Genomic DNA, 27,690 nt, shown 5'->3' with positions numbered 1-27,690 from the left:
ATTTTTATGTATTTTATTTTTTGTATATTTTATACATTGTGTTTTATTTTCTGTATATTTTTAGATTTTATTAGATTATTATATTTTTATTTTAGAGAGTTTGACTTTTCTATTGCATGGCACTGAACAGGAGTGGCCCTCCAATCTCATTGTACATCCTGTATAATGACAATAAAGGCATTCTATTCTATTCTATTCATATGTGATCCGTGAGAGGGCTGACCCAGTATCCAGTTCCATCTTTAACTTAACTCCTTGTATTTTTGTTGTGAGCCATATTGCATCTTTATCTTTCCCCTGTACTGTGTTCAGCTCAAGGCATGCCAAATCCCCCTGAGAATCATGTGCGTCTGTCTCATTTACTTCATGCAGCTTCCTGTGTCTTTTCCACATTTTGTTTTTCTTTTTATCATACTGTGGTGGAATCAGGAATTTGGCTCCCTGGCAGCCTTGGACTGCCACTTATCAAATTATCTCTGGGATGTTTGTAAACAGATGCTCTACGCCCCCGCCATCCTGTCTTCTTCTGACCTGTGTTGGACTGATCTCCCTGACCTAGCCGCTGATGAACTCTACATCTTATCAGAACTGTTAGCTGAGGAGGGAGTTTGAGTCAACCCCACAGTAGCCCGACCCCCCCCCCCCCCCCCCCCCTGTCGCCTCCTCTGGCTCCCCTGTCCATCCCTCCCCACCCTAGTGCTCCCACGCTATATGTTTCTGCTCTATCGCAGAGGTTTTTGTAACCTTATACTGTGTATGTGCGTATGTATAGAAAGTATGAGATGATTCTTTTTCCTCACTCATCCCTGTATGTTTTCATTATGTTTCTGTCTTTTTAATGGCAGCGCCTCCAGAAGGGGGGCAGCATGGCCACAGTTCACCTATCTCCCCATGTTTGTTCTGTTTGTCTTCTTGGATGGGTGTTCTGTTAACTGTAATTTCCCCATTGTGGGATCAATGAAATATCATTATCATCATTAAAGCACATTCCAGTATGACTTTCTCCTTGTATGTGGTTAGATTTTTTATTGGGAAGGGAGGGCTAAATAACAGCCAAATAGTACATATTAAAACTTGAATAAAGGTGAAAGACACAACAGTCATCCTTTGCTGTGGAGGTCCAAACCATTTACCTTGAAGTGTAGCTTTAAAAGCCATCAAAACCACTCGTTTTGTTCAGTAAAGATTTCTTGGTGTTCTTCTCGGGCTTAAATAATATAAAACATTTTGGAGCAAATATACACATCATTAGTCCAAAGCTGGAAGCCAGAATGGCAAATATCTCCACAACCACAGTGAATTTCCCAGGAGAGCTGACATATGCTGGGATGGTCACTTGGTGTTGGCTCTCACTGCGGTATTGTATCACTTCCTGTTCCTGTTTCGGAGCACAGTGTTTTGCTGTCTGTTAGCTGTTATATCTGTATAAATCGATTTATCTGGATAATAACATATTTTAGTGTAATCTTCACCTACTTTAAATAGCATACTCTTTGCTGAATCACCTGTATTCACATTACTCACTTTATTTGTTTTTAGAAATTCGCTAGCTTAGCTCAGCTAGTAGCTTAGCCCTTAGCCGACTCACTACCAGCATGGCTTCTTCTCCTGTCTCTCCTGCACTTTCCTGCTCTGGGTGTCACATGTTTAGTTACTCCTCGGCCTCCTTTAGCAGTAACGGTACTTGTAATAAATGTAGTCTGTTTGTAGCTCTGGAGGCCAGGCTTTCTGAACTGGAGACTCGGCTCCGCACCCTGGAAAATCCTACATCTAGCCAGGCCCCTGTAGCGGGTGCGGACCATGGTAGCTTAGCCGCCGTTAGCTCCCCCCCAGCAGATCCCGAGCAGCAGGGAAAACAGGCCAGCTGGGTGACGGTGAGGAGGAAGCGTAGTCCTAAGCAGAAGCCCCGGGTACACCACCAACCTGTTCACGTCTCTAACCGTTTTTCTCCACTCGGCGACACACCCGCCGAGGAACAAACTCTGGTTATTGGCGACTCTGTTTTGAGAAACGTGAAGCTAGAGACACCGGCGACCACAGTCAAATGTCTTCCAGGGGCCAGAGCAGGCGACATTCATGGAAATTTGAAACTGCTGGCTAAGGCTAATCGTAGATTTGGTAAGATCGTTATTCACGTCGGCAGTAATGACACCCAGTTACGCCAATCGGAGGTCACTAAAATTAATATTGACTCGGTGTGTAACTTTGCAAAAACGATGTCGGACTCTGTAGTTTTCTCTGGGCCCCTCCCCAATCAGACCAGGAGCGACATGTTTAGCCGCATGTTCTCCTTGAATCGCTGGCTGTCTGAGTGGTGTCCAAAAAATGACGTGGGCTTCATAGATAATTGGCAACGTTTCTGGGGAAAACCTGGTCTTGTTAGGAGAGACGGCATCCATCCCACTTTGGATGGAGCAGCTCTCATTTCTAGAAATCTGGCCAAATTTATTAACCCTCCGAAAAACTGACTACCCAGGGTTGAGACCAGGAAGCAGAGTTGCAGTCTTACACGCCTCTCTGCAGCTTCTCTCCTCCTGCCATCCCCCCAAAACCCCATCCCCATAGAGTCGGTGCCTGCTCCCAGACCACCAAAAACCAAAGCTAAAATCAGCAAAAAGCTATTTAAGCATAGAAATTCAAAAACAATAAATAATACAGCTTCATCAACTGCACCAAAAAATAAAACAATTAAATGTGGATTGTTAAACATTAGGTCTCTCTCTTCCAAGTCCCTATTAGTAAATGATTTAATAATTGATCAACGTATTGATTTATTCTGCCTTACAGAAACCTGGTTACAGCAGGATGAATATGTTAGTTTAAATGAATCAACACCCCCGAGTCACAGTAACTGTCAGAATGCTCGAAGCACAGGTCGAGGAGGAGGAGTAGCTGCAATCTTCAATTCCAGCTTATTAATTAATCAAAGACCCAGACAAAGTTTTCATTCTTTTGAAAGCCTGACTCTTAGTCTTGTCCATCCTAATTGGGAAAATCAAAAACCTGTTTTATTTGTTATTATCTATCGTCCACCTGGTCCCTACTGAGAGTTTCTGTCTGATTTCTCTGACTTTTAATCTGATTTAGTGCTCAGTTCAGATAAAATAATTATAGTGGGTGATTTTAACATCCATGTAGATGCTGAGAATGACAGCCTCAACACTGCATTTAATCTATTGTTAGATTCAATTGGCTTCTCTCAAAATGTAAAGGAGCCCACCCACCAGTTTAATCATACACTGGATCTTGTCCTAACATATGGCATAGAAACTGAAGACTTAACAGTATTCCCTGAAAGCCCCCTCCTGTCTGATCATTTCTTAGTAACATTTACATTTACTTTAATGGATTACACAGCAGTGGGGAATAAGTTTTATTACAGTAGAAGTCTTTCTGAAAGTGCTGTAGCTAAGTTTAAGGATCTAATTTCTTCATTGTTATGCTCTTCAGTGCCATGTGCCAACACAGTGCAGAGCAGCTACCTAAACTCTGCTCCCAGTGAGGTTGATTATCTCGTCAATAGTTTTACATCATCACTGCGTATAACTTTGGATACTGTGGCTCCTCTGAAAAGGAAAGCTTCAAATCAGAAGTGCCTGACTCCGTGGTATAATTCACAAACGCACAGCTTAAAGCAGATAACCCGAAAGCTGGAGAGGGAATGGCGTCTCACTAAATTAGAAGATGCTCATTTAGCCTGGAAAAAGAGTTTGTTGCTCTATAAAAAAGCCCTCCGTAAAGCTAGGACATCTTACTATTCATCATTAATTGAAGAAAATAAGAACAACCCCAGGTTTCTTTTCAGCACTGTAGCCAGGCTGACAAAGAGTCAGAGCTCTGTAGAGCCGAGTATTCCTTTCACGTTAACTAGTAGTGACTTCATGGATTTCTTTACAAATAAAATTTTAGACATTAGAGAAAAAATTATTCATAACCATCTCAAAGATTATTCTTCATGTTCGGCTGCTTTCAGCACTGCTGGTATTTGTTTAGACTCTTTTGCTCCAGTTGATCTTTCAGAGTTAACTTCAATAGTTACTTCCTCCAAACCAGCAACATGTTTGTTAGATCCCATTCCTACTAGACTGTTCAAAGAAGTCTTTCCAATTATTGATGCTTCAATCTTAAAAATGATCAATCAGTCTTTATTAGTTGGCTATGTACCACAGACCTTCAAGGTGGCTGTAATTAAACCTCTGCTTAAAAAGCCATCACTTGACCCAGCTGTCTTAGCTAATTATAGGCCAATCCCCAACCTTCCTTTTCTCTCAAAGATTCTTGAAAGAGTAGTTGTAAAATAGCTAACTGATCATCTGCAGAGGAACGGTTTATTTGAAGAGTTTCAGTCAGGTTTCAGAATTCATCACAGTACAGAAACAGCATTAGTGAAGGTTACAAATGATCTTCTTAGAGCCTCTGACAGTGGACTCATCTCTGTTCTTGTCCTGTTGGACCTCAGTGCAGCTTTTGATACTGTTGACCATAACATTTTATTACAGAGATTAGAGCTTGCTATAGGTATTAAAGGTACTGCACTGCAGTGGTTTGAATCATATTTATCTCATAGACTCCAATTTGTTCATGTAAATGGGGAGTCTTCTTCACACACTAAGGTTAATTATGGAGTTCCACAGGGTTCTGTGCTAGGACCAATTTTATTTACATTATACATGCTTCCCTTAGGCAGTATTATTAGAAAGCACTGCATCAATTTTCATTGTTATGCAGATGATACTCAGCTTTACCTATCAATGAAGCCAGATGACACACATCAATTAGTTAAACTGCAGGAATGTCTTAAAGATATTAAGGCCTGGATGACCTCTAATTTCCTGCTTCTAAATTCAGATAAAACTGAAATTCTTGTTCTCGGCCCCACAAATCTTAGAAACATGGTGTCTAACCAGATACTTACTCTGGATGGCATTACTTTGGCCTCCAGTAACACTGTGAGAAATCTTGGAGTCATTTTTGACCAGGATATGTCCTTCAATGTGTAACCAGGCACAATTACACTGTAACTGGCTGGTCCAAATAAACCTCTTCGACTCTGCGTTGTGTAGTAATAATAGACGAAGGCTGCTTATCTTTAAGATGTGATCCGTTTTATTGTCTGGATAAGAACAGAACATATACTGGTCAGGCAGGTTGGCTCAGTACGGGGCAGCTCAAGCACAGCGCTCTCAGGCTCGTCTCTCATGATCTGGCCACATTATAACATTGCCAGAGGCATTTATCCATTAACAAACAAATACAATACGAAAATTATTGTGTACCTGGATAAGAACAGAACATATACTGGTCAGGCAGGTTGGCTCAGTACGGGGCAGCTCAAACACAGCGCTCTACAAAAGGACGGTACATTGTAAAAGCACAGAAGTTCGCTAGCTAGCTTAGCCGGTGCATCCTGTCATTATATGATTGTTATAGCACTCCACGACTGCAATAGTCCACTTAAGGTATTCCGTTAGCAGTTACATCATTTATAGTAGTCATACACTTCATATAATGGCTAGACAGATGTTGATACTTAATAATCATGTACACTGCTGTGCGCTACAACCCACCTCAGGCTCGTCTCTCATGATCTGGCCACATTATAACATTGCCAGAGGCATTTATCCATTGCCTTTTCAGAGAGGGCGCCATTGAGCCAGTAAACCTCCACGTTACAAACTGTGGTTATTATGGCAAGTGGAATCACATACAACATAAATACTGTTACATTCCCCCCTGCTGAATTCCACTTGCCCAAAACAAAAACAAAAGACTGAAGAACAAAAAGTTGACCAGTAAGCACCAGGCACAAAACTGTTAAGAATTCATTCATGCCACTACACAATTCACATTTGTCTCACACTGAGAGATCAACCATGAACAATCAGTCACAAACACCCAATTAGAAAACCACTCTCTGCAAGAGTCAGTGTGAGAAGAAGTTGGCCAGACCTCTGCATCACACACGGGGAAAAATATGCCTGTTACATATTTAAAGGACATTGTAACTGGTACGTGTCTCAGTACATGGCAAAGGAAAACAATTAAAAAAGGGAAAAAAAAACATCAGAGACCACACTGATCCCACAAGTGTAATAATAACAAAAGAGAAAGAAAAACATTTATCCCACACAGAACAAAGTGCCTATAGAACTACACTTGTCCTCTGGTGCATAAGTTCAATAAGTCTAGTAACAGGTCTTAGCAACCTCCCTGCTCTAGATCGGGTACGATTCTCAACTTCCTCAGCCCCAGCAGCTGTACCAATGCTGTGCTGAACAGGTCCAGGCGAGTCTTGGTTTCCTGCACCAGAAGTAGGGCTGGGAGACATCTCCGCAGCAGCCAAACTGCCGATAGAATCAGCGCAACAGTTTTCCCTCTTCAAGTGGTCTTCCGTGAAAGAATCAAGGTGTAATGAGCTGGGAGACGACCCACTAGCCAATGTCTCAGGCAGCACAACACCCACAGGTGGAACAGCAGCAGCATCAGTGTCCCCTGACTGTCCAGCACTGTTCACATCCACCTGGCTGGAAGTTGTGGATGGCAGGGCTGACACCCACACTCTGGTCCGATACTCCACAGAACCATCAGAAGCATCAGCAACAACGTCTCTCTCACCAAGTCCCATTGAGCCAGACAACGAGGATGTACTGGCCTCATCCTGGGAAGTAGTGTCAAGCAAAGGGAGAAAGTTCACTGGCATGATCAGATTTCGATGCACCACTTTCTCCCGACCACTAGAGGAATGCTGGATTTTGAAGGTGTGGCTCTCTTTGTTGACTCCAATCACTACATAGATGGTGTCATGGTCCTGGGCCGTCTGCCCAGCATTTTGTGTTTAGTTCTGTCTTCCCTGAGTTTTGTTGTTTTTCAGTTGTTTTGATACGTTTGTTCCCCTCGTCCCTGTCTCCCCTGCTCCATGTTCTTGTCATGATGTCTTGTCCCTGACCTCCTGTGTTTTCATGTTGAGTTTATTCCTAGTGTTGTGACTAGTCTGTGTCTCTGCCCCGTGTCTGTGTGCCAGTCCCCCGTATGTAGTCTGCGTGCGCCTTGGTTAGTCACTTCCTGTATTATTTTGACAGTCGTATGTTCCCTGTGCTTTGTGTTTAGTTTTGCTTCCCATGTTGTTAGTTTCATTTGCTTCACCTGTTGTTCCCTGCTGTTTCCTCTTGCCCTGATTACCCAGTGTGTACTTAAGCCCTCAGTTTTGTTTTGTTCTCTGTCGCGTCGTCTTCAGTGTTCCCTCGCTGTGTGTCTCCCTGCTCCTCCTCAGGTTTTGGTTTAGTTCCTTCCCAGTATAGGTTTGTTTTGTATTTTTCCAATAAATCCTGTTTTCTTTGAGTCTGCATCCTGGGGTCCAATTCTGCCTGCCACACACACACGCCATGACAGATGGCATTTTCCCAGCGGTCAGCAAGCTTTCTCTTGCCACGCTCCCCTTTGTTGGCCAGCAACACACGGTCACCTACTTCCACAGGTGCTCCACGAACCCTCTTGTTATACAAATCGGTGTGTCTCTGTAACTGTTTGGATGCCACAGCTTGCGCTATTTCCATGGCCTCCATCAGTGCTTTCCGCAGGGACTGAACATAGCTGTCATAGTTGATGACCTCTTGGTCATCTAAGACAGAGCCAAAAACTATGTCAACAGGGAGCCTCGGCACCCTGCCAAACATGAGCAGAAATGGTGCATAGCCTGTTGTTTCGTGGATAGTACAGTTGTAAGCAAACGTGAGAGATTTCAAAGCCTCGGGCCATCTGTGCTTCGCTCTAGAGGGCAGTGCACGGATCATATTCCCTAATGTCCTATTCATCCTCTCACACGAGCCATTGCCCATTGGATGATAAGGAGTCGTGTGTGATTTTTGGACACCTGCCACACTCAACAACTCAGCAATCAGGCTGCTCTCAAAATTGGCCCCTTGGTCAGAGTGAAACCGTTTAGGGAAACCATAAATGCAGAAATAGTTGTGCCAGAGCTGATGTGCGACTGCCTTAGCAGTTTGGTTGGGACACAGAAAGGCATGAGCCAGTTTTGTAAAATGATCGGTGACAACAAGCACATCCACCGACTTATTGGCAGAATCCTCAGCTGTCCAAAAATCAATACACACCAACTCGAGAGGTTCTGAAGTCCTTATGTTCTCCAGCGGTGCCCTGGCTTCAGGTTCAGGTGACTTGCTCACCACACACCGCCTGCAACCTCTCACATACTCAGCCACATCTCTGCTCAGTCCTACCCAGTGAAATCTCTGTTTTGCCAGACACAGTGTACGCTGTTGACCTTGATGGCCAACCTCATCATGTACACCCCTCAATACTCTGGAGCGAAGTGATGATGGAACAACATACAGGTAGGACTTCTTTTTCGTTATCATGTTTTTGGTAACACGATACAGGATACCATCCCTCATTTGCAATTTGTCCCAACCTCTGAGCAGCTTGAGTGCTTCAGCAGGTTCCTTGGGCCGCCCTCTCCTTGATGGCCTCCAACCCCTCTCCACATACACGATCACTCTGCTGAGAATGGAGTCATTTCGCTGACTCCCTCTCAACAAATCATGCGTGAGCACCTCTGAGCCATTGTGCTCAGGCATCAACACAGTCTGCGGGAACTGGGGCAGCAAGAGCGCATGGGGACATATCCCATCATCCTGCTGCATGTGTGCATCAAAAACAGCAGTCACCTCATGTGATGTCATGGTTCCGGCCTCAGCAACTGCTGAACACTGGGAAGCGATAGGCTGCCCACCTTCTGTAACACAGTCAAAAGGATGAGCAGAACGGTGGAATGCCTCCCGCACTCCATGAGGACACACTGCAGCCGCTTCAGCCAATAGGTCCCGATACGGGACTCTTGTCAACCGATGGGATGTGCTGGGCTGCACAAATGGCTCTCGGCTTAAGGCATCGGCAACCACGTTTTTGGGCCCCGGAATATATTTGATGTCAAACCGGAAAGGTGCCAATTTTGCAATCCATCTTTGCTCGCACGCATCCAGTCGTGCCTTGGACAATATATAAGTCAAAGGATTATTGTCCGTCCATGCAGTGAACTGATGGCCCCGTAGCCAGTGGTGAAACTTATCACACACAGCCCACTTTAAGGCAAAAAACTCCAACCGGTGTGCGGGATACCTTGACTGTGCATAGCTAAGCGATTTACTCGCAAAAGCAATAGGTCTGGCGGTGGACCCACCAATGGGGACCTGTGACAGCACAGCACCGAGGCCATTACTAGATGCATCAACAGAGAGCAGAAAAGGCTCGCTGAAATCTGGGTGGGCCAGGATAACCTGGTCCATCAAGGCTTGCTTTAGCAAAAAGAAAGCCTGCCTGCATTTATCTGTCCAATCGTCAGCGCTCAGCTTCCTCCAAACCTGACGGTGTTTCCTCCCCACTCCACGGGGGTTCCTGTCACCTGCTGTCAACCTAAACAGAGGTCTGGCAATGGAGGAACAGTTCTCAATGAATTGCTGGTAGAACACCACCATACCAAGAAAAGACCGGATTCTTCGCTGTGAGGGAACACCAGTGCCTGGCTCCATAAGGTCTGATTCTGCCAAAGAAGTGATGGCTACAACCTTATCTGGGTCAGACATTATCCCATCAGCGCTCACAACATGTCCCAGAAACCTCACTGAGCGTTGTAGGAAGTGGCACTTCTTGGGAGCAAGCTTAAGGTTGTGGGCCTTAAGCCGCTGAAAAACCATCTCTAATCTTTCCAGCGCTAGGTCTTCTGTAGGAGCGAACACCAGAACATCATCTAGATAGCACAGAAGACCGAGGAAGTTTCGGTCACCAAAGATACTCAGCATCATCCTCATAAAAGTTGCAGGGCTATTGCACAGCCCTTGGGGCATGCGATTATATTCATATAATCCAAATGGTGACGTGAAAGCTGTGTACTTCTTGTCTTCCTCATGTACTTCCACATTATAGTACCCAGAAGTCAGGTCCATAGTGGAGAAAAAGGCATTGCCACCCAAAGCCGACAAGGCATCAGCAGGATGAGGAAGAGGATGGGCGTCCTTGATGGTTCGAGCATTGAGCCAGCGGAAATCATTACAGATTCTTATGTCACCTGTTTTCTTCCAGACTAGGACTAACGGTGACGCAAACTCACTGCTAGATTTTCTAATGATCTCCCGCTCTTCCATCTCATCCAGCAACTGTCTGAGCTTCTCATACTGAGTGGGTGGTATGCGCCGACAGGGCAACCGAAAGGGTTTGTCATCCACAAGTCGAATCCGGTGGAGGTAACCTTTAGCCCTCCCACAATCCAACTTGTCTCTGGAGAAGATTGACTGAAACTCTGCAATGAGATCAACAAGCCGCTCCTTACAAACCGGTGACACCTCACAGGAGTCAATGTCTATGTCGGACAGACCCATATCATGCAACCGTGAATGAAGTGTACCAATCTCGCTACCTGGGTTGTTCACCAAGGGACGGTCAGGTAGGCTAGAAGTCTCTGTGACTAGGCTCTGCGCCTCACTGCAACAGATGGGGCTGCCTGTGGACAACTGGACGTGCTGCTGGAAGGTAGGTTGGGATCTGCTGCAACCCTCAGGCTGGCTGAAGCTTTCCAGAGCCACACATGGATACACATCAGCTAGCTTAGCACTACGTCTCAGTGTGATAGGCTTGTCAGAAGGGTTTATCACTTTCAGAGGCAGCCACCCATCATCGCTCAAAAGTGCCACAGTCCGCCCAACTATGACAGTTCTTGGCCTCGATCTTGCACTCGTAGGCTCCATCATGACTGTACTGCCAACAGGCAAACTATTCGCCCGCTGCAGTTTGCCCCAGACCAAGTGTTCAGTCATAGGCATCAATGTGACAGCTCTCTTTGTCTTGACAGTTCCAACCCTGTCAGGGGTGTTCACTGCACACGCCTCTACTGCAGCTGTCAGACTCAAAAGCTTCTTATGGGGGTCACATTCATCTTTTGAAAGCATTGGATCACAATCCAGTGAGTCACTTTCTTGTTTCAGGTACTGCATTAGGTATCTTAGCAAATTACAGCCAATGATGAGGGTCTCACACTGACCATCAACCACTAGCATTGGCACAACCACTTTACAGCCATAGACATCTACCTCTACATCACAAACTCCTAGTGGTTTTGTCTTTGAACCACCACAGCCAATCAAAACAACATCAGTGGGCTCCAAAACAGAGGTTTTCAACACTGTCTGCTGTAACAACTGAGGCATCACACTGTTGCTCAGTGTGCAAGCCATTGATCCACTATCGAGCATAGCTTTAACTGACATCTTACCACCTAAAGTTACATCTTCAAAGAAAAGTTCATCGTGTGGTGTTAGTCTCTGTATGTTATGGAGAACTGGCCTGTGGCCAAGCTCCCTTTCCTCATACACACTTCGGCAGACAGAATCTAAATCGTCCAGGTCATTAGTCTCTGGGGGATCACATCCAGGCCCAACACTTGCCCCCGCCACATGCAGGCCAACTAGTTTCCCTCCGGCTGAGCCGCTGATACATTACTCCGGGGCTTGGTGGTTATAACCCTGGGACAGTCAACACGTGTGTGATCAGCTGCATAGCAGAGGAAGCACAGATGGCTGAATCTGCAGTGGTAGTGGGTAGTGTGCCCAGCATCTCCGCAAACGTCACATGGCCCAGAGAATTTGAAATCAGCTTTGTGGTTACGGCGTGCATGTCCACCACTTCTGCTGGGTAAACCATGTTGCGGTGGCTGCACTTCCAAAACACGCTCCAGCATGGTGATAATGCGGTCAAGGCGATCAGTGGCCTCTTCAGCCTGTTGCCGTGGCAACTGTACTGAAGCAGGGACTGGCAGCGTAACATCCCGTTTATTAACAGGGTCCACACCACTAAACCTGGGAGTCACTCCCTGTTGCTGCGCAGTTATAGCAGAGGTCACTCTCAACTGTGATGACTGTTTCTGGTCTCTGCTGTGTTCAACAAGTTTCTCATGCACATCAGTAACTGTCCATTGTTGTGCTGGTTTGCACCTGAATATCAGGGATAGTTCTGAATCAGGGCAATGACGAATGAACATGGTAGTCAGGTCACGTGACAGGTTATCAAAAGTCTTATTCTGTCTCCTAAGGCAATCCTCTGTCACCTCCATAACTCTATTTAACCTCAACCAGTAGTCAAAGGGATGTTCACCTGCGCTAGGCAGTGTGGCATAGAAGTCAGCCAAAGGCATGTTAGAAGAGGGTGTATCACTGAAGTGCTGTTTCAGTATCTCAAAGATTGGGCTCGGGCCACTAGACAGGGATACAGATGGGTTGCTACGTATGCCTACCCTGACAACTTCTCGTGCTCTCCCCACTAGTTTACTCAGTACTTCTTCAGATTGTTCTGCAACAGGAACACCTCTCTTCCTCATATAAGCCACCATTGCAGCTTCCCACTCCTGAACAGTAAGAGTGTCATGCCCATCCCCTTTAAAACTCACAGGCTCCTTGACTTCGGACTTGACTACTACATTCAGCAATGATGGATCTGCTCCCATACTGCCCATTGCTCCAACCATACTTGGCCCCATCCCGCATCCCAAGCGTGATTCAATGCAAGAAGCGATGCTCTCACCTATGGAGAGACCAATTCTTGATGCCATGTCTGTCAAAAGATTCTCAGCAGTGCCCTTATCCTCTGATTTCTGAGTGAGGGGATCACTTTGAGGGTTTCCACCACTAGTGTTACTGGCCGGCAAAACATCCTCAAAACCAGGCACTGGCGTAGAGGAATCAGGCATTAAAAACACTCTGCCCCTGCCAAGTGAGGGTATTGGGGTGAATGGCACTGACCCCCGCCCCCTACCAAAAATGACACTGTTGTCCATTAAGAAATCACAAAAACAAACCAAAAGAACCCTCAAATAATTTTTTTTTTTTTTCTTTTTCAAAACAAAAAGACCAAACTGCCGGGAATCACTCTAAAATGCTCTACTGGATCGTTACAACACTAAAAAATATATTACGGACCCAGGAGCATAAAAAAAATCACATAAAACAAAAATCACAAGGGGCCAAAGTTACTCAATCTCCCCAAACATGACAGAAACGAAAACAGCCGCTCAACTGTGAACCACAGATTAAGCGCGGGCCCCTCCCAATGATACCTACAGAAAACAGATTAAATGAAAAACACACTTAAGACTATAAAAGTAGCCACATGCGAGGAAACACTGCCACCTTGTGACGAAATGAGGCACAGCGCCCTTGCACGGCCTTAATCGCCAAATAAAGAAAATAAACTCCAATCTACTCTAAACAAACATCAATCAACCTGCACATAGTCCATGGCAGAAAGGAGTGCAGCAGATGAAGGGCAATCGTGTAGAAAACTGAGATACACTCGCTGCAGAGCTTCTCCCTCCACGAGCTGAGGGCTCCGACACCAGCCACGATCCTCCAGGAAATAGACGGTCCCTGCTCTCGTCGTCTCCAGAAGCGCGGGTCACGGCACCAGTGTAACCAGGCACAATTACACTGTAACTGGCTGGTCCAAATAAACCTCTTCGACTCTGCGTTGTGTAGTAATAATAGACGAAGGCTGCTTATCTTTAAGATGTGATCCGTTTTATTGTCTGGATAAGAACAGAACATATACTGGTCAGGCAGGTTGGCTCAGTACGGGGCAGCTCAAGCACAGCGCTCTCAGGCTCGTCTCTCATGATCTGGCCACATTATAACATTGCCAGAGGCATTTATCCATTAACAAACAAATACAATACGAAAATTATTGTGTACCTGGATAAGAACAGAACATATACTGGTCAGGCAGGTTGGCTCAGTACGGGGCAGCTCAAACACAGCGCTCTACAAAAGGACGGTACATTGTAAAAGCACAGAAGTTCGCTAGCTAGCTTAGCCGGTGCATCCTGTCATTATATGATTGTTATAGCACTCCACGACTGCAATAGTCCACTTAAGGTATTCCGTTAGCAGTTACATCATTTATAGTAGTCATACACTTCATATAATGGCTAGACAGATGTTGATACTTAATAATCATGTACACTGCTGTGCGCTACAACCCACCTCAGGCTCGTCTCTCATGATCTGGCCACATTATAACATTGCCAGAGGCATTTATCCATTGCCTTTTCAGAGAGGGCGCCATTGAGCCAGTAAACCTCCACGTTACAAACTGTGGTTATTATGGCAAGTGGAATCACATACAACATAAATACTGTTACAAATGCACATATTAAACAAATATGTAGGACCGCTTTTTTGCATTTGCGCAATATTTCAAAAATTAGAAACATCCTTTCTCAGAGTGATGCTGAAAAGCTCATTCATGCATTTATTACTTCTAGGCTGGATTATTGTAATTCATTATTATCAGGCTGTCCTAAACGCTTCCTGAAAAGCCTTCAGCTGATCCAAAATGCTGCAGCTAGAGTACTGACAGGGACTAGAAAGAGAGAGCATATTTCTCCCATATTGGCTTCACTTCATTGGCTCCCTGTTAAATCTAGAATAGAATTTAAAATTCTTCTCCTCACATACAAGGTCTTGAATAATCAGGCACCATCTTATCTCAAAGACCTCATAGTACCATATCACCCCAACAGAGCACTTCGCTCTCAGACTGCTGGCTTACTTGTGGTTCCTAGGATACTTAAGAGTAGAATGGGAGGCAGAGCCTTCAGCTTTCAGGCGCCTCTTCTGTGGAACCAGCTTCCAGCTTGGATTCGGGAGACAGACACCCTCTCTATTTTTAAGAATAGGCTTAAAACTTTCCTTTATGATAAAGCTTATAGTTAGGGCTGGATCAGGTGACCCTGAACCATCCCTTAGTTATGCTGCTCTAGGCCTAGTCTGCTGGGGGGTTCACATAATGCACTGTTTCTCATTCACCTTATTTACTTTGTTTATACTCCACTCTACATTTAATCATTAATTGATATTAATCTCTGGCTCTCTTCCACAGCATGTCTTTCTCTCCCCTCAGCCCAACTGGTCACGGCAGATGACTGCCCCTCCCTGAGCCTGGTTCTGCTGGAGGTTTCTTCCTGTTAAAAGGAGTTTTTCCTTTCCACTGTCGCCAAGTGCTGCTCATAGGGGGTCGTTTTGACTGTTGGGTTTTCTCTGTATTATTGTAGGGTCTTTACCCACAATACAAAGCGCCTTGAGGCGACAGTTTGTTGTGATTTGGCGCTATATAAATAAAATTGAATTGAATTGAATTGAATTGAATTGAATAAAGGTGATCCACACTGCGCAGAATATCAGCATACTGAAGGTGATGAGTTTAGCTTCGTTAAAATTATCAGGTAATTTACGTGCTAAGACAGCTAAGACAAAGCAAAATGAAGCAAGTAAGCCTATATACCCAAGCACAGCCCAGAAGCCAAAAGCTGAACCCAAAGCACATTCCAGTATGATTTTCTCCTTGTATGTGGTTAGATTTTTCATAGGAAAGGGAGGGCTAAGTACCAGCCAAATCGTACATATCAAAACTTGAATAAATGTGAAACACATGACAGTCATTCTTTGCTGTGGAGGACCAAACCATTTCATCACATTACTACCTGTAAGTGTAGCTTTAAAAGCCATTAAAACCACTATAGTTTTCCCAAGCACACAGGAAATACAGAGAACAAAGGTGATACCAAATGAAGTGTGACGCAGCATGCAGGACCAATCAGATGGTGCTCCAATGAAAGTTAATGAACATAAGAAACACAGAGTCAGAGAGATGAGCAGCAGGAAGCTCAGCTCAGAGTTGTGGGCTCTGACAACTGGAGTTGTCCTGTGACAAGAGAATATAGCTGCAGTGATAATGGCCAGACAAGCACCAACAGCTGAGACTGTAGCCAGGATGATTCCTAAGATGTCTTGAAAAGAAAGAAATTCTACAGGCTTAGGAACGCAAGTGTCTCTCTTTGCATTAGGCCAGAATTCCTTGTAGCATGGTAAACAATCAGCAGAATCTGAATGAAAAGAAACAAAAAAACATTGACAGATGGGTTTATTCAGGGTTACAGATATAAACAGTAAACAATTTTATTTTACCTGTAGTATTACTTATCTCTCCCTCAGGACACAGTATACAGTCATAGCAGCAGATGGGTTTTCCTTTCTGTAGCACTTTACGAGTTCCTGGAGGACAGCTGTCACTGCACACTGACACTGGCACCTGTTGAAGACATAAAGGTGAAACAGCACATTTAGATATTTGTTATGCAGCAGTAATTAATCTGTTCTCCAAAGTTTAATCAGTCAGATTATTGTCTTTGGACTCATTACCTTTGTGCTATGCTCCATCCAGGTTATGTTTCTATTAATTCTGAACTCCTGGCCCACTGGCAGTGACGCATCAAAGAGCCCAACAGTTACTATTTTAGTGATGCCACTTTCACTTTTTTTGCCAATTAACCAGCTCATAAACAGCCACAGGATCCCCATTAGCATTAAATGACAGATCATAACCATTCTGGGAAAAATTTACTTTCTTTAACTGAGTTAAAACCTGTCAAAATTAATTAAGACAGAAAGGGACAAGAGAGAAAAATAAAAGGTACAATATTTTAACAACTAATATTACATTTTCATCCATGTGAGATATGTGAGATGATGGAAGACATTGGCATTAACAAATTTGTTTAATCTGACCTGTTTGGGCTCTATCTTCACTAGTTTGTCACACTTAGCTGTGGCATTTTTCCCTTTACACACTGCATTATGGATGGCGTGAGCTATTGCATACACAGCCTTGTACACCATATTAGAAATTCTGAGCTGTGATGTGTCAGTGTACTGGCTTTGGAGATTCTGTATGTCTTCAGTTCCATCACACACCTTCTTGTCTGCAGCAGGAACTAAAAATACAAAAAGGCAGACTAGATGTTTTCAACAGTGAAAGATAATCTAGGTTTCAGACATCTTCCTTTTGATGAATCTGACAAATTATGCTAAGGTAAAAGGAAAAAGAAAATATGTAAAATTTGCCACCTGAACTTGACCTCAGAAGTGATTAAATCACATGAAAATATTTGGCCATTATCTGTAGGCTCTGAGAAGAAGTGTGTCAACTTAAAATCAAGATAACCTTACTTTTGTTCAGTGTACAGTTGAATGCGTCCTCCCAGAACTCTGTAAACACTGGGGAAGCAGCAACTTCAGAGAAAGAGAGATTCAGAAGGAAATCTCTGAAACCTGGGATTACAGACTTTGGAATCCCAAATCCAATGGCCCCAGCACAGAAAGTGAACCTTGTTAATTCTGTGTTGGTTACCCATGACTCACTGCCTATCCACTGGCGAGGTGGGGAAGGCTCACGTGATAGCTCCTCCAACAGGATCTTCCTGTGTCCAAAAGGTGCAAATGCCACAACAACCAGAGCTTTAGACCTTAAGAGACAATATAATGTATGTGAACATGTTTTTAACTGTCTCATGACATCATGAAAGGTTAATTTAAAAAAACAAAAAGAAAGAAAGAAGCTAATTTCACACAGTATGTGTGATACAGAAACCTGCGGATAACATCTGCTACTTTCTGGATGATGCTCTGTGGGTGGGTCCGATAGAAAGACACAGAATATTCCACACAGATCCCCTCTCTCTGTCCTTGGCTTTTTCCTTACCATATATGGTAGTAAGTATCCTGTAGAATGTGCATGTAACATGACGTATATGAGACACGTATCCTATGTGTGTATTCTCTGCAGGCTGAAAACAGCCTGCAGGTAACTACAACTTCCTTTGTAAAAAATGTCACCACGTGTTTCCATTTCAAACATAAAAACAACAGTATCATATGTACATAAAACAACTTATAGAAAATATACAAACAGAAGGTATGATAATTCATAATAAACAGAATGGAATTTATACCATAACACCAACATTTTGTGTTTGTGGGGGGTAATTGTTTGGGGGGAGGTTGTAAGTTGTGTATCACAGAAGGACTATTGGGAGGATTGTGGGTTTTTTTTATTCTATGTGAGTATGTAGTGTTTACTTTTACTGTAACCTTTGATCAGTATACAATTTTGGGTGTGTGAAGGAATCATTGAAAATAAACTGGCTTTTTTGTGAATGAAGGCCTAACATTTTCCTTCTTTTACAAATTAGGGCGACCTCTGATTTATATGTCTATAATTATAATTAATTTGTACCATCAGTAAATTTGTGTATAGCAGAGGATCCCTCGGGGTAGTATCTTTCATTAGAGCCCTGACTGACGACTGTATGTTGAAGCATTGAGGAGTTACAGCCATTTGAAGTTTGTATATCAAATGCTGGCTTACATGTGCCATTTGGTGCCTCCATATGTGAGACCACGCCTGGAGATCAACACACAAAAACTTTAACAAAACAGTAGGTTTTTGTGCTATCTTGATAAAATTTGAAATACACGTTGACAAGACTTCATTCCACAGCTTCATTATATTTTCCAGTCTATACCTTCTACACTCAGTGTACAGGAAAAATCTAGGCAAGGCAAAAATTGTCTGATTTTTCTGTGTTCAAAACTTAATAGCAACATACTCATTACAGTTACAGCATTTTTGACTGCAAAAATGAAAATATAGATTGTTTTCTTCACAAAGAGAGGAAGCTTTTGCATGTAGTACAAAGAGTTCAGGAACAGCAGCTGATTTAATTTGGGTATGCTTTTTCAGGTTTTTTTGTTGATTTTGGAGCTTCAAAACTCTGTTTTAGTCAGTGGTCTAACTAACAGTGAACTTGACAATGAGGTCTTTGATTTCCTGAAACAGTTTGGTCCTGTCAATAGGCTTGTTAAAGTACCCACTACAGGTAAAGAAAAGGTCATTGTAGAGTTTCAGCATGAAGCTACTGCTAAAGAACTGGGAAAACAGTATTTACCCCATGATAGACCATGCACTGCAAAACCAGAGGTTATTCACCACATTAAAAGCCTAGCCAGCGCTTATAGTAGTGAAATAAGTGTTTTTGCAACAGTAACTTACCTTTCAGAGCTAAGAGATGTGACATTGCGAAGCAACTGTTCATTTGAAAACCTCTTGAAAGAGGAATTGGCTAAGATAGGAGCGTTGTTGGGAGGGACAATCCACGCTGACACTGTTGAACATTCAGGCGAAGAGCCATTGCTTTCCATTGATACACTCCAAGCCTCACCTCTTGTGTCACCAATTAGTGACCATGCTTGTGTCATTAATAATGATCCTCATCCAATCACAGATACTGTTAGGTCACAGGTACCTTTCGATTTATTAAGCAGTCCTGAGGTGTGGCGTGTCATTGTTGAAGACATTGTTAAAAGCAGTGACACAGCCTCACCCTCAAACTTACCTTGCAAGTTGAAACCCTTTTCGTGAGTTCAACATCCTACTTTTGAAACTGATTATGACACCTGGCGCAGGAGTGTGGAATTCTGTTTGACTGACCCAGAAAATTTTTTGAAAGCTTATCTCCTCCTGCAGCCAACTCTCAGGCCCAAAGCAAGCCCAAAAACTTACCTTGAACTTCTTGACTCTGCCTATGCTGCTGTGGAAGATGGTGATGAACTATTTGCTCATTTCTTGAACACAAACCAAAACGTTGGTGAAAAACCCCCAGAATACCTGCAGAGATTACACACAGCTTTAAACTAAGCCATAAGCCGAGACAGAATTGCTCCTGGTGATGCAAACAAACAACTTCTTAGGCAATTTTGCTGAGGCTGTTGGGACAGTCCATTGATCACCAACCTCCAGCTTGAACAAATGAAGAAAGATCCACCTCAATTTGCTGAGCTACTTCTCCTACTGTGGACAGAAGAAGACAAACAAGCAAGTAAATTCACCCACATGAAATAGCATCTGGGGATGCAAAGACCACGAGTTTTCTCCAATATGCAGTCCACGTGCTCACCAGGTAATGAAAGCCTTGAGCCTTCAGTTAACTTGTTAACTGGCAGCAGCCCACCTGCGGGCCATTTGTAGTGCTTTCCGAATTTGAAGCCTCATAGCGTCACAGTAACACTGCCCATATGATGCTTTTATATGACAGGCTAGACCCTCCAAATTGGATTGTGAAGAAATTAAAAAAAAAAAAATATGAGTTGCTGCTTAAGCCTTTTAGGTTTCTGCATGTTCGTTTATCGAACAGGAATGAGACAAAACAACGGAATAAGGAGTCCAATTATTAAATTTAATTAGCCATTTTTGTAAACTATTGACTGTGCAGTGTGCACACAGTAATATTGAGCCTTCACAGATGCCGTAGCTCTGGGTTTATGCATGCACGCTCGGGGTTACGTTGTTGTTTGTGTCCTGCCCTTGGTTGCCACTGGCTACTGCTATGTGAGCTTGCGACTAACAGTCATCATTAAATGGAACCAAGTTAACAGCACTGTGATGAGACCCTTTCTTGCCACAACACACAAAATGGTGTCAGAAGCCCTGGACTTCAACGGTTTTGTGGACAATTTTGTGTTGTGAGTACATCTGTATGGGACCATTGTGCTTTTCGAAACATGGCGGACAGCTTCAGACAGCCCAACCCGCTAGTATTTGATGGCAAAATAGCAGAGAACTGGCACACATTTGAGCAAGAATATGATATCTTTATTGCAGCTGCACACTCGGACAAGCCGGCGTGGACTCAAGCCTACATACTTCTGAATCTGGCCGGGCCTGAGACTATTGAACGCGAACGATCATTTGTATATGCAGCTGCCATACGGGCGCCCGGCAGAGAAGGGGAAGAAGGATGTGTCCTGGTTCCCGCGGAATCCAGGGAGGACCCCATATGCCTCAAAAAGAAATTTTGTGAAATATGCAACCCTCAGATGAATATCACCATGGAGAGACACAGATTCAACACACACAACCAAAAGGCTGGTGAGAATATTGAATCATATGTCAGTGATCTGAGAATAATAGTGATAGTCGCCAAGGCCATTTCAATATGTCAGATCCATGAGATGACTGAGGAGCATAACAAAACCTTAACATCGCCACGTACTCCCACCACAACTGTAGACACAGTTCAACTCACAAGTGGAAAGAGAGGAGGCACTGACAAGATCAGGTTTGATAACAAAATGAACAATAACACCACACAGTTCATTACTAACTGCAGTTATTGTGGTGGTAGTCATGTGGCAAAGAGGAACAAATGCCCTGCCTTTGGTCAACCGTGTAATGCATGCAAGAAGATGAACCACTTTTGAAAGTGTTGCAGTTAGACAGGCATAGACAGAGGCAATCTATCCACCAGGTGGACACTCAAAGCACAGAAACTAGCGATGATGAGACTTACTACGTCAATGGCATTACACTGGATATACCTGTTGACTCAACCAACGCGCAAAGTCATGGAAAGGATGAGGTCTTTGCCACAATACAAATTAATGATGCTACAGTTGAGATGAAGGTGGACACAGGTGCCAAATGCAATGTCCTCTCAGCAGCGACTTTTGAGCATGTAAGACGAAATGAACAATTACAGCCCTGCAGCAAACCCACCACCCTTATAGCATACGGTGGCAGCAAGATTGAAATTGCTGGATTTGCCAACCTATGCTGCCATCTAGGGACCAGGCAATATACTATACCTTTCTACATTATCCATGAGAATGTACTACCACTACTGGGACTAGGTGCCTCACTAGAAATGGGTCTTGTGACACTCAGCAAAGAGGTCCACCAGGTCAGTAACACCACACCTGAAGATTTCACTCAGCAGATGAAATGTGAGTACAGCGATCTGTTCTCAGATGAGTTGGGTAAGCTCCTGGTTACATACTCAATGACACTTGACCCAGAGGGGAGACCAGTAGTTCGCCCTGCCTACTGCATTCGTGTAGCCATGAAAGACAGGGTCAAAGCTGAATTAGACAGGATGCAAGAATTAGGTGTAATTACACCAGTCTCAGACCCCACTGATTGGGTATCATCCATGGTCACCACCAAGAAAAAAGACAAACAAGAGATCAGAATGTGCATCAATCCCAAACATCACATGCTGTCCTCATCACCCAATGAGGACAGCAGATGATGTTGCATCACAAATGTCTAATGCCACTGTATTCTCAGTTTTTGGATGCTAAGAACTCTTTCTGGCAGATCTCACTGGACCGTAAGTCGTCCCTGCTCACCACGTTCAGCACTTGTTTTGGTCGTTACAGATGCCATTCGGGATTCGCTCTGTGAGCGAGGTGTTCCAGCACACCATGGAGCAAATATTCGCTGGATACCCCTGTGCCATCATCGTGGATGACATACTCGTTGGAGGCAAGGACATTGAGGAACACGACACTAATCTAAGAAAAGTACTCAACCGAGCCAGAGAGGTAAAATAAAGACTCAACCCTCTCAAATGCAAGTTCACCTGTGGGCAATTTAGGTCTATATATATATATATATATATATATATATATATATATATATATATATATATATATAGACCTATGACCAAAAGCGCAGGCACACTGGCTTTATTGTGCGCATGGTAATTCTATGCGCATGGAAATTCATTGAGCGAAAGCTTTCAAAATCAAATATTTTTCTTCTCCGCGGTGTAATTTTTGGGTGGGACAAATGCATCTGTCTCCAATACTGGGGAGGAACGTGCCCCCCGGTTCCTACGCCTATGCCCATAGTTGATCCTTAATGATAACATTTGCATTTAGCAAATGTAGACTTAGCTTTTCTCGTCCAGGGTTTTGAATTGTAAATATTAATTTAAAATGTAAAAGAATAATGTACTTTTGTATTTTGCAGCTCTGATTCCTGAATATTACACAGGAATTAACACGTTTCCTGGTAATAATTTCATTAATAAGCTTGTTCTAATGTGTTATTACCATGGAAATAACAAGAAAGAGGCAGTTGTGCATTTTTATTACATTTTATTTATTACTGCCACAAATGTTGCCTGGTAATAAATCACATCATTAAACATAACATTTACACTATTACTTTTAAATGAAGAAGAACACTAGGAACTTAAGGTAGGATTATTCTACCATTGTAATATGTGTGGTAACGGTAATAGTAAGCTAATATGATAAAGTATCAGTTAAGATAATCCTATTATTATTATAATGTTATGAAGTCAGTAAATAAACACTGGATATTAATTTGATAATTAAGTTGTATTTACCTGTTATTTCCATGGTATTGCTACTTTATTACTACACTTTGTTTCCCATTTATGGCACCAAGTTATTACCCCACTATATAAATTTCAGTCTAATATTTCTTAAACTCTAAAAAAGTTGATACTAAGCCACCACTTGAATAACACCTTAGTAAATACACAAAATTAAGTTGTAATACCTTATAAGTTCCTCTTATTCCCACTATTTGCATATTTTTACTTTTTAGTTTTAATATAAAATCCCTCTGGAAAGTTTACAAGAGGAGACCAGGGTTATTGATAACAGCAGAAATTATGCTCAAGACTTAAAGACCTCAGCATAAGGGAATATCCTCTTGAAGGAAAAATAAATAAATAAAAAGCCTTTGTCTGAATACCTATATAAACCAGTGAAAACTTGCTTATGCGCATACACAGTCACCTGACATCAGGCAGTGATGGTGATAGCAGGTCTTATAATTGGACTGGTACTGGCTGTGTATTTATTTCAACTGAATTCAGCTGTTGTCTTAGCTATATGCCTAGACTGTCTGAATCAAAGGACTAGTTTCACAGGTGCTGGTACTGTGACTTCATTTGTAAATTGTAAGCTGCAGGGTAGCACTCGTTTACCTGCATTCTCAATGGATGGAGATTTTATCATCGGGGGATCGTTCGCCCTTCATGCCTCCATGAACACAATTTACAATAACTACACGAGCATGCCTGAGTCTGTGAAATGCAAAGGGAGGTCAGTAAATGGGAGATGTGGGTGATAAAAGCATATTTTGATATGTAAATTTCATGGTGCTGAACTTGCTTTGTGTTCTGCTGAAAAAAAAGTTTGGCAAAAATGCTGATAAATTTATAGTTTTTAAAGTCATTTTAAGTTTTGCTGTGTTTTCACAACATGAATTATAATGTATTAAGAAACAGTTTTATAAATATTAACCAAGAAATTAAAAAACTTTATAGTTTATTTGTTTTTTTCTATTATTTAGCACTACTTTCTTGTACCAATATTGGGTACTAGATTTACCTGGTCAGGTAACCATTCAATATATATTTGATACACACATCAATTGCAGTCATTCTTTGACTTGAATCTTTGTAGTATAAACAGTGGCACAATTGTTTTGCAGCATTGACACCCGTGGGCTGCGCTTCTCACGTGCAATGGTCTTTGCCATTGAAGAGATTAACAACAGCACAGAGCTGCTGCCAGGAATCAGGCTTGGGTATCAGATTTATGACTCATGTGCATCAGTGCCTGTGGCAGTGCATGTGGCATTTCAGTTTTTGAATAGCTTTGACCCTGTGTTGTACACTGATAACAATTGCTCTCAATCTGGTATGGTGGTAGCTGTTGTTGGTGACACTGGGTCTACGCAATCCATCAGCATCTCACAGGTCATCAGTGCCTTTAACATTCCTCAAGTAAATATTCTGACTTTCTATCAAACTGAATGTTTAAAAAATGCATGTGCTTGTGCAGATCTTATAGGATTACACTGTCTTCTTTTGCGTTAGGTGAGCCCCTATGCCACATGTGCCTGCTTGTCTGACAAGCAGCAGTACCCAAATTTTTTCAGAACAATCCCCAGTGATCAGTTCCAAGCTGAAGCACTAGCCAAGCTGGTAAAACACTTTGGCTGGACTTGGATAGGTGCTGTCCGGTCAGATACAGATTATGGAAATAATGGCATGGCATCTTTTCGAGAAGCAGCACAGAAAGAAGGGATCTGTGTGGAATACTCTGTATCTTTCTATCGGACCCACCCACAGAGCAGGATCCAGAAAGTAGCAGATGTTATCCGCAGGTTTTTACATCACAGATGTTGATTGTTTTTTTTGCATATTTTATTATGCTTGTTGTTTTCATATATAAATACAAGTAGATGACATCAATAATGAACATTTTACATAGTTTTAAAAAATGCTTCTAATGCGTGGTCTTATTTCTCAAGGTCTACAGCTGTGGTTGTTGTGGCATTTGCACATTCTGGAGACATGAAGATCCTGTTGGAGGAGCTATCACGTGAGCCTTTCCCACCTCGCCAGTGGATAGGCAGTGAGTCATGGGTAACCAACCCAGAATTAACAAGGTTCACTTTCTGTGCTGGGGCCATTGGATTTGGGATTCCAAAGTCTGTAATCCCAGGTTTCAGAGACTTCCTGCTGAATCTCTCTTTCTCTGAAGTTGCTGCTTCCCCAGTGTTTACAGAGTTCTGGGAGGACGCATTCAACTGCAAACTGAACAAAAGTAAGGTTTTCTTGATTTTAAGTTGACACACTTCTTCTCAGAACCTACAGATAATGGCCAAATATTTTCATGTGATTTAATCACTTCTGAGGTCAAGTTCAGGTGGCAAATTTTATAATTTTTTTTTTATCCTTTTACCTTAGCATAATTTGTCAGATTCATCAAAAGGAAAATGTCTGAAATCTAGTTTACCTTTCACTGTTGAAAACATCTAGTTTGCCTTTTTCTATTTTTAGGTGGTGCTACAGACAAGAAGGTGTGTGATGGAACTGAAGACATACAGAATCTCCAAAGCCAGTACACTGACACATCACAGCTCAGAATTTCTAATATGGTGTACAAGGCTGTGTATGCAATAGCACATGCCATCCATAATGCAGTGTGTAAAGGGAAAAATGCCACAGCTAAGTGTGACAAACTAGTGAAGATAGAGCCCAAACAGGTCAGATTAAATGATTCTGTTAATACCAATGTCTTCCATCATCTCTAATGTCACGCAGATGAAAATTTAATATTATTTGTTAAAATATTGTACCTTTTATTTTTCTCTCTTGTCCCTTTCTGTCTTAATTAATTTTGATAGGTTTTAACTCAGTTAAAGAAAGTAAATTTTTCCCAGAATGGTTATGACGTATCATTTAATGCTAATGGGGATCCTGTGGCTGTTTATGAGCTGGTTAATTGGCAAAAAAGTGAAAGTGGCATCACTAAAATAGTAACTGTTGGGCTTTATTATGCATCACTGCCAGTGGGCCAGGAGTTCAAAATTAATACAAACATAACCTGGATGGAGCATAGCACAAAAGTAATGAGTCCAAAGACAATAATCTGCTGATTAAACTTTGGAGAATAGTTTAATTATTGCTGCATAGCAAATATCTATATGTACTGTTATGTCTTCAACAGGTGCCAGTGTCAGTGTGCACTGACAGCTGTCCTCCAGGAACTCGTAAAGTGCTACAGAAAGGAAAACCCACCTGCTGCTATGACTGTATACTGTGTCCTGAGGGAGAGATAAGTAATACTACAGGTAAAATAAAATTATGTTTATTGTTCATATCTGTAACCCTGAATAAACCCATCTGTCAATGTTTTTATGTTTCTTTTCATTCAGATTCTGCTGATTGTTTACCATGCTACAAGGAATTCTGGCCTAATGCAAAGAGAGACACTTGCGTTCCTAAGCCTGTAGAATTTCTTTCTTTTCAAGACAGCCTAGGAATCATCCTGGCTACAGTCTCAGCTGTTGGTGCTTGTCTGGCCATTATCACTGCAGCTATATTTTTTTGTCACAGGACAACTCCAGTTGTCAGAGCCAACAACTCTGAGCTGAGCTTCCTGCTGCTCATCTCCCTGACTCTGTGTTTTTTATGTTCATTTACTTTCATTGGAGCACCATCTGATTGGTCCTGCATGCTGCGTCACACTTCATTTGGTATCACCTTTGTACTCTGTATCTCCTGTTTGCTTGGAAAAACTATAGTGGTTTTAATGGCTTTTAAAGCTACACTTCCAGGTAGTAATGTGATGAAATGGTTTGGTCCTCCACAGCAAAGAATGACTGTCATGTGTTTTACATTTATTCAAGTTTTAATATGTACGATTTGGCTGGTACTTAGCCCTCCCTTTCCTATGAAAAATCTAACCACATACAAGGAGAAAATCATACTGGAATGTGCTTTGGGTTCAGCTTTTGGCTTCTGGGCTGTGCTTGGGTATATAGGCTTACTGGCTTCATTTTGCTTTGTCTTAGCTGTCTTAGCACGTAAATTACCTGATAATTTTAACGAAGCCAAACTCATCACTTTCAGTATGCTGATATTCTGTGCAGTGTGGATCACCTTTATCCCAGCATATGTCAGCTCTCCTGGGAAATTCACTGTGGTTGTGGAGATATTTGCCATTCTGGCTTCCAGCTTTGGACTAATGATGTGTATATTTGCTCCAAAATGTTTTATCATATTGTTTAAGCCTGAGAACAACACTAAGAAATATTTAATGAACAAAAATCAATCATAGCGTATCAGAGCTTTGGAAATGGTTAATATTCCAGCAGCAAAATTGTACACATTCGGTGAACATAAAAAAGATATTCATTTTCAGATGCTACTTTAATGAAATACTTACATTTTTCTGTTAAGCTCTTTGCAATTTACATGTCAGTTGTTGAATTATTTGTTATTTATGTGTGTAATCATTTAATAAATAAATATTTAATTCACAGTTAAGCACATAAATATAAAATCACATTTCATAGTAAACCTAGATTGTTAGAGAGTTGTTGAATACAGCTGCTGTTAATATTTCTATATTTCTACAAAACCAAGCTTAAAAATGCAGATTTTAAGTTTAATGTCAGCTGAGT

The 27,690-nt window shown here is 42.4% G+C and overlaps 1 protein-coding gene and 1 pseudogene across 1 annotated transcript; one reads left to right on the top strand and one right to left on the bottom strand.

Moving 5' to 3' along the window:
- Window positions 1–1,147: 1,147 nt before the first annotated feature.
- Window positions 1,148–18,970, bottom strand: LOC115790446 (extracellular calcium-sensing receptor-like; annotated as a pseudogene).
- Window positions 18,971–23,673: 4,703 nt separating this feature from the next.
- Window positions 23,674–27,344, top strand: LOC115791065 (extracellular calcium-sensing receptor-like). The gene is made up of 8 exons (XM_030745157.1): window positions 23,674–23,813; window positions 24,205–24,499; window positions 24,593–24,882; window positions 25,030–25,325; window positions 25,562–25,767; window positions 25,909–26,130; window positions 26,232–26,355; window positions 26,440–27,344. The coding sequence occupies exons 1-8, from the start codon at window positions 23,707–23,709 to the stop codon at window positions 27,342–27,344; spliced, it is 2,445 nt and encodes an 814-aa protein (XP_030601017.1). The 5' UTR covers window positions 23,674–23,706.
- The last annotated feature ends 346 nt before the right edge of the window (window positions 27,345–27,690 follow it).

This window comes from Archocentrus centrarchus, chromosome 13 (assembly GCF_007364275.1).
Source record: "Archocentrus centrarchus isolate MPI-CPG fArcCen1 chromosome 13, fArcCen1, whole genome shotgun sequence".
NCBI classification, from domain to species: Eukaryota; Metazoa; Chordata; class Actinopteri; order Cichliformes; family Cichlidae; genus Archocentrus; species Archocentrus centrarchus.
This window is presented reverse-complemented; position numbering and strand designations above follow the sequence as displayed.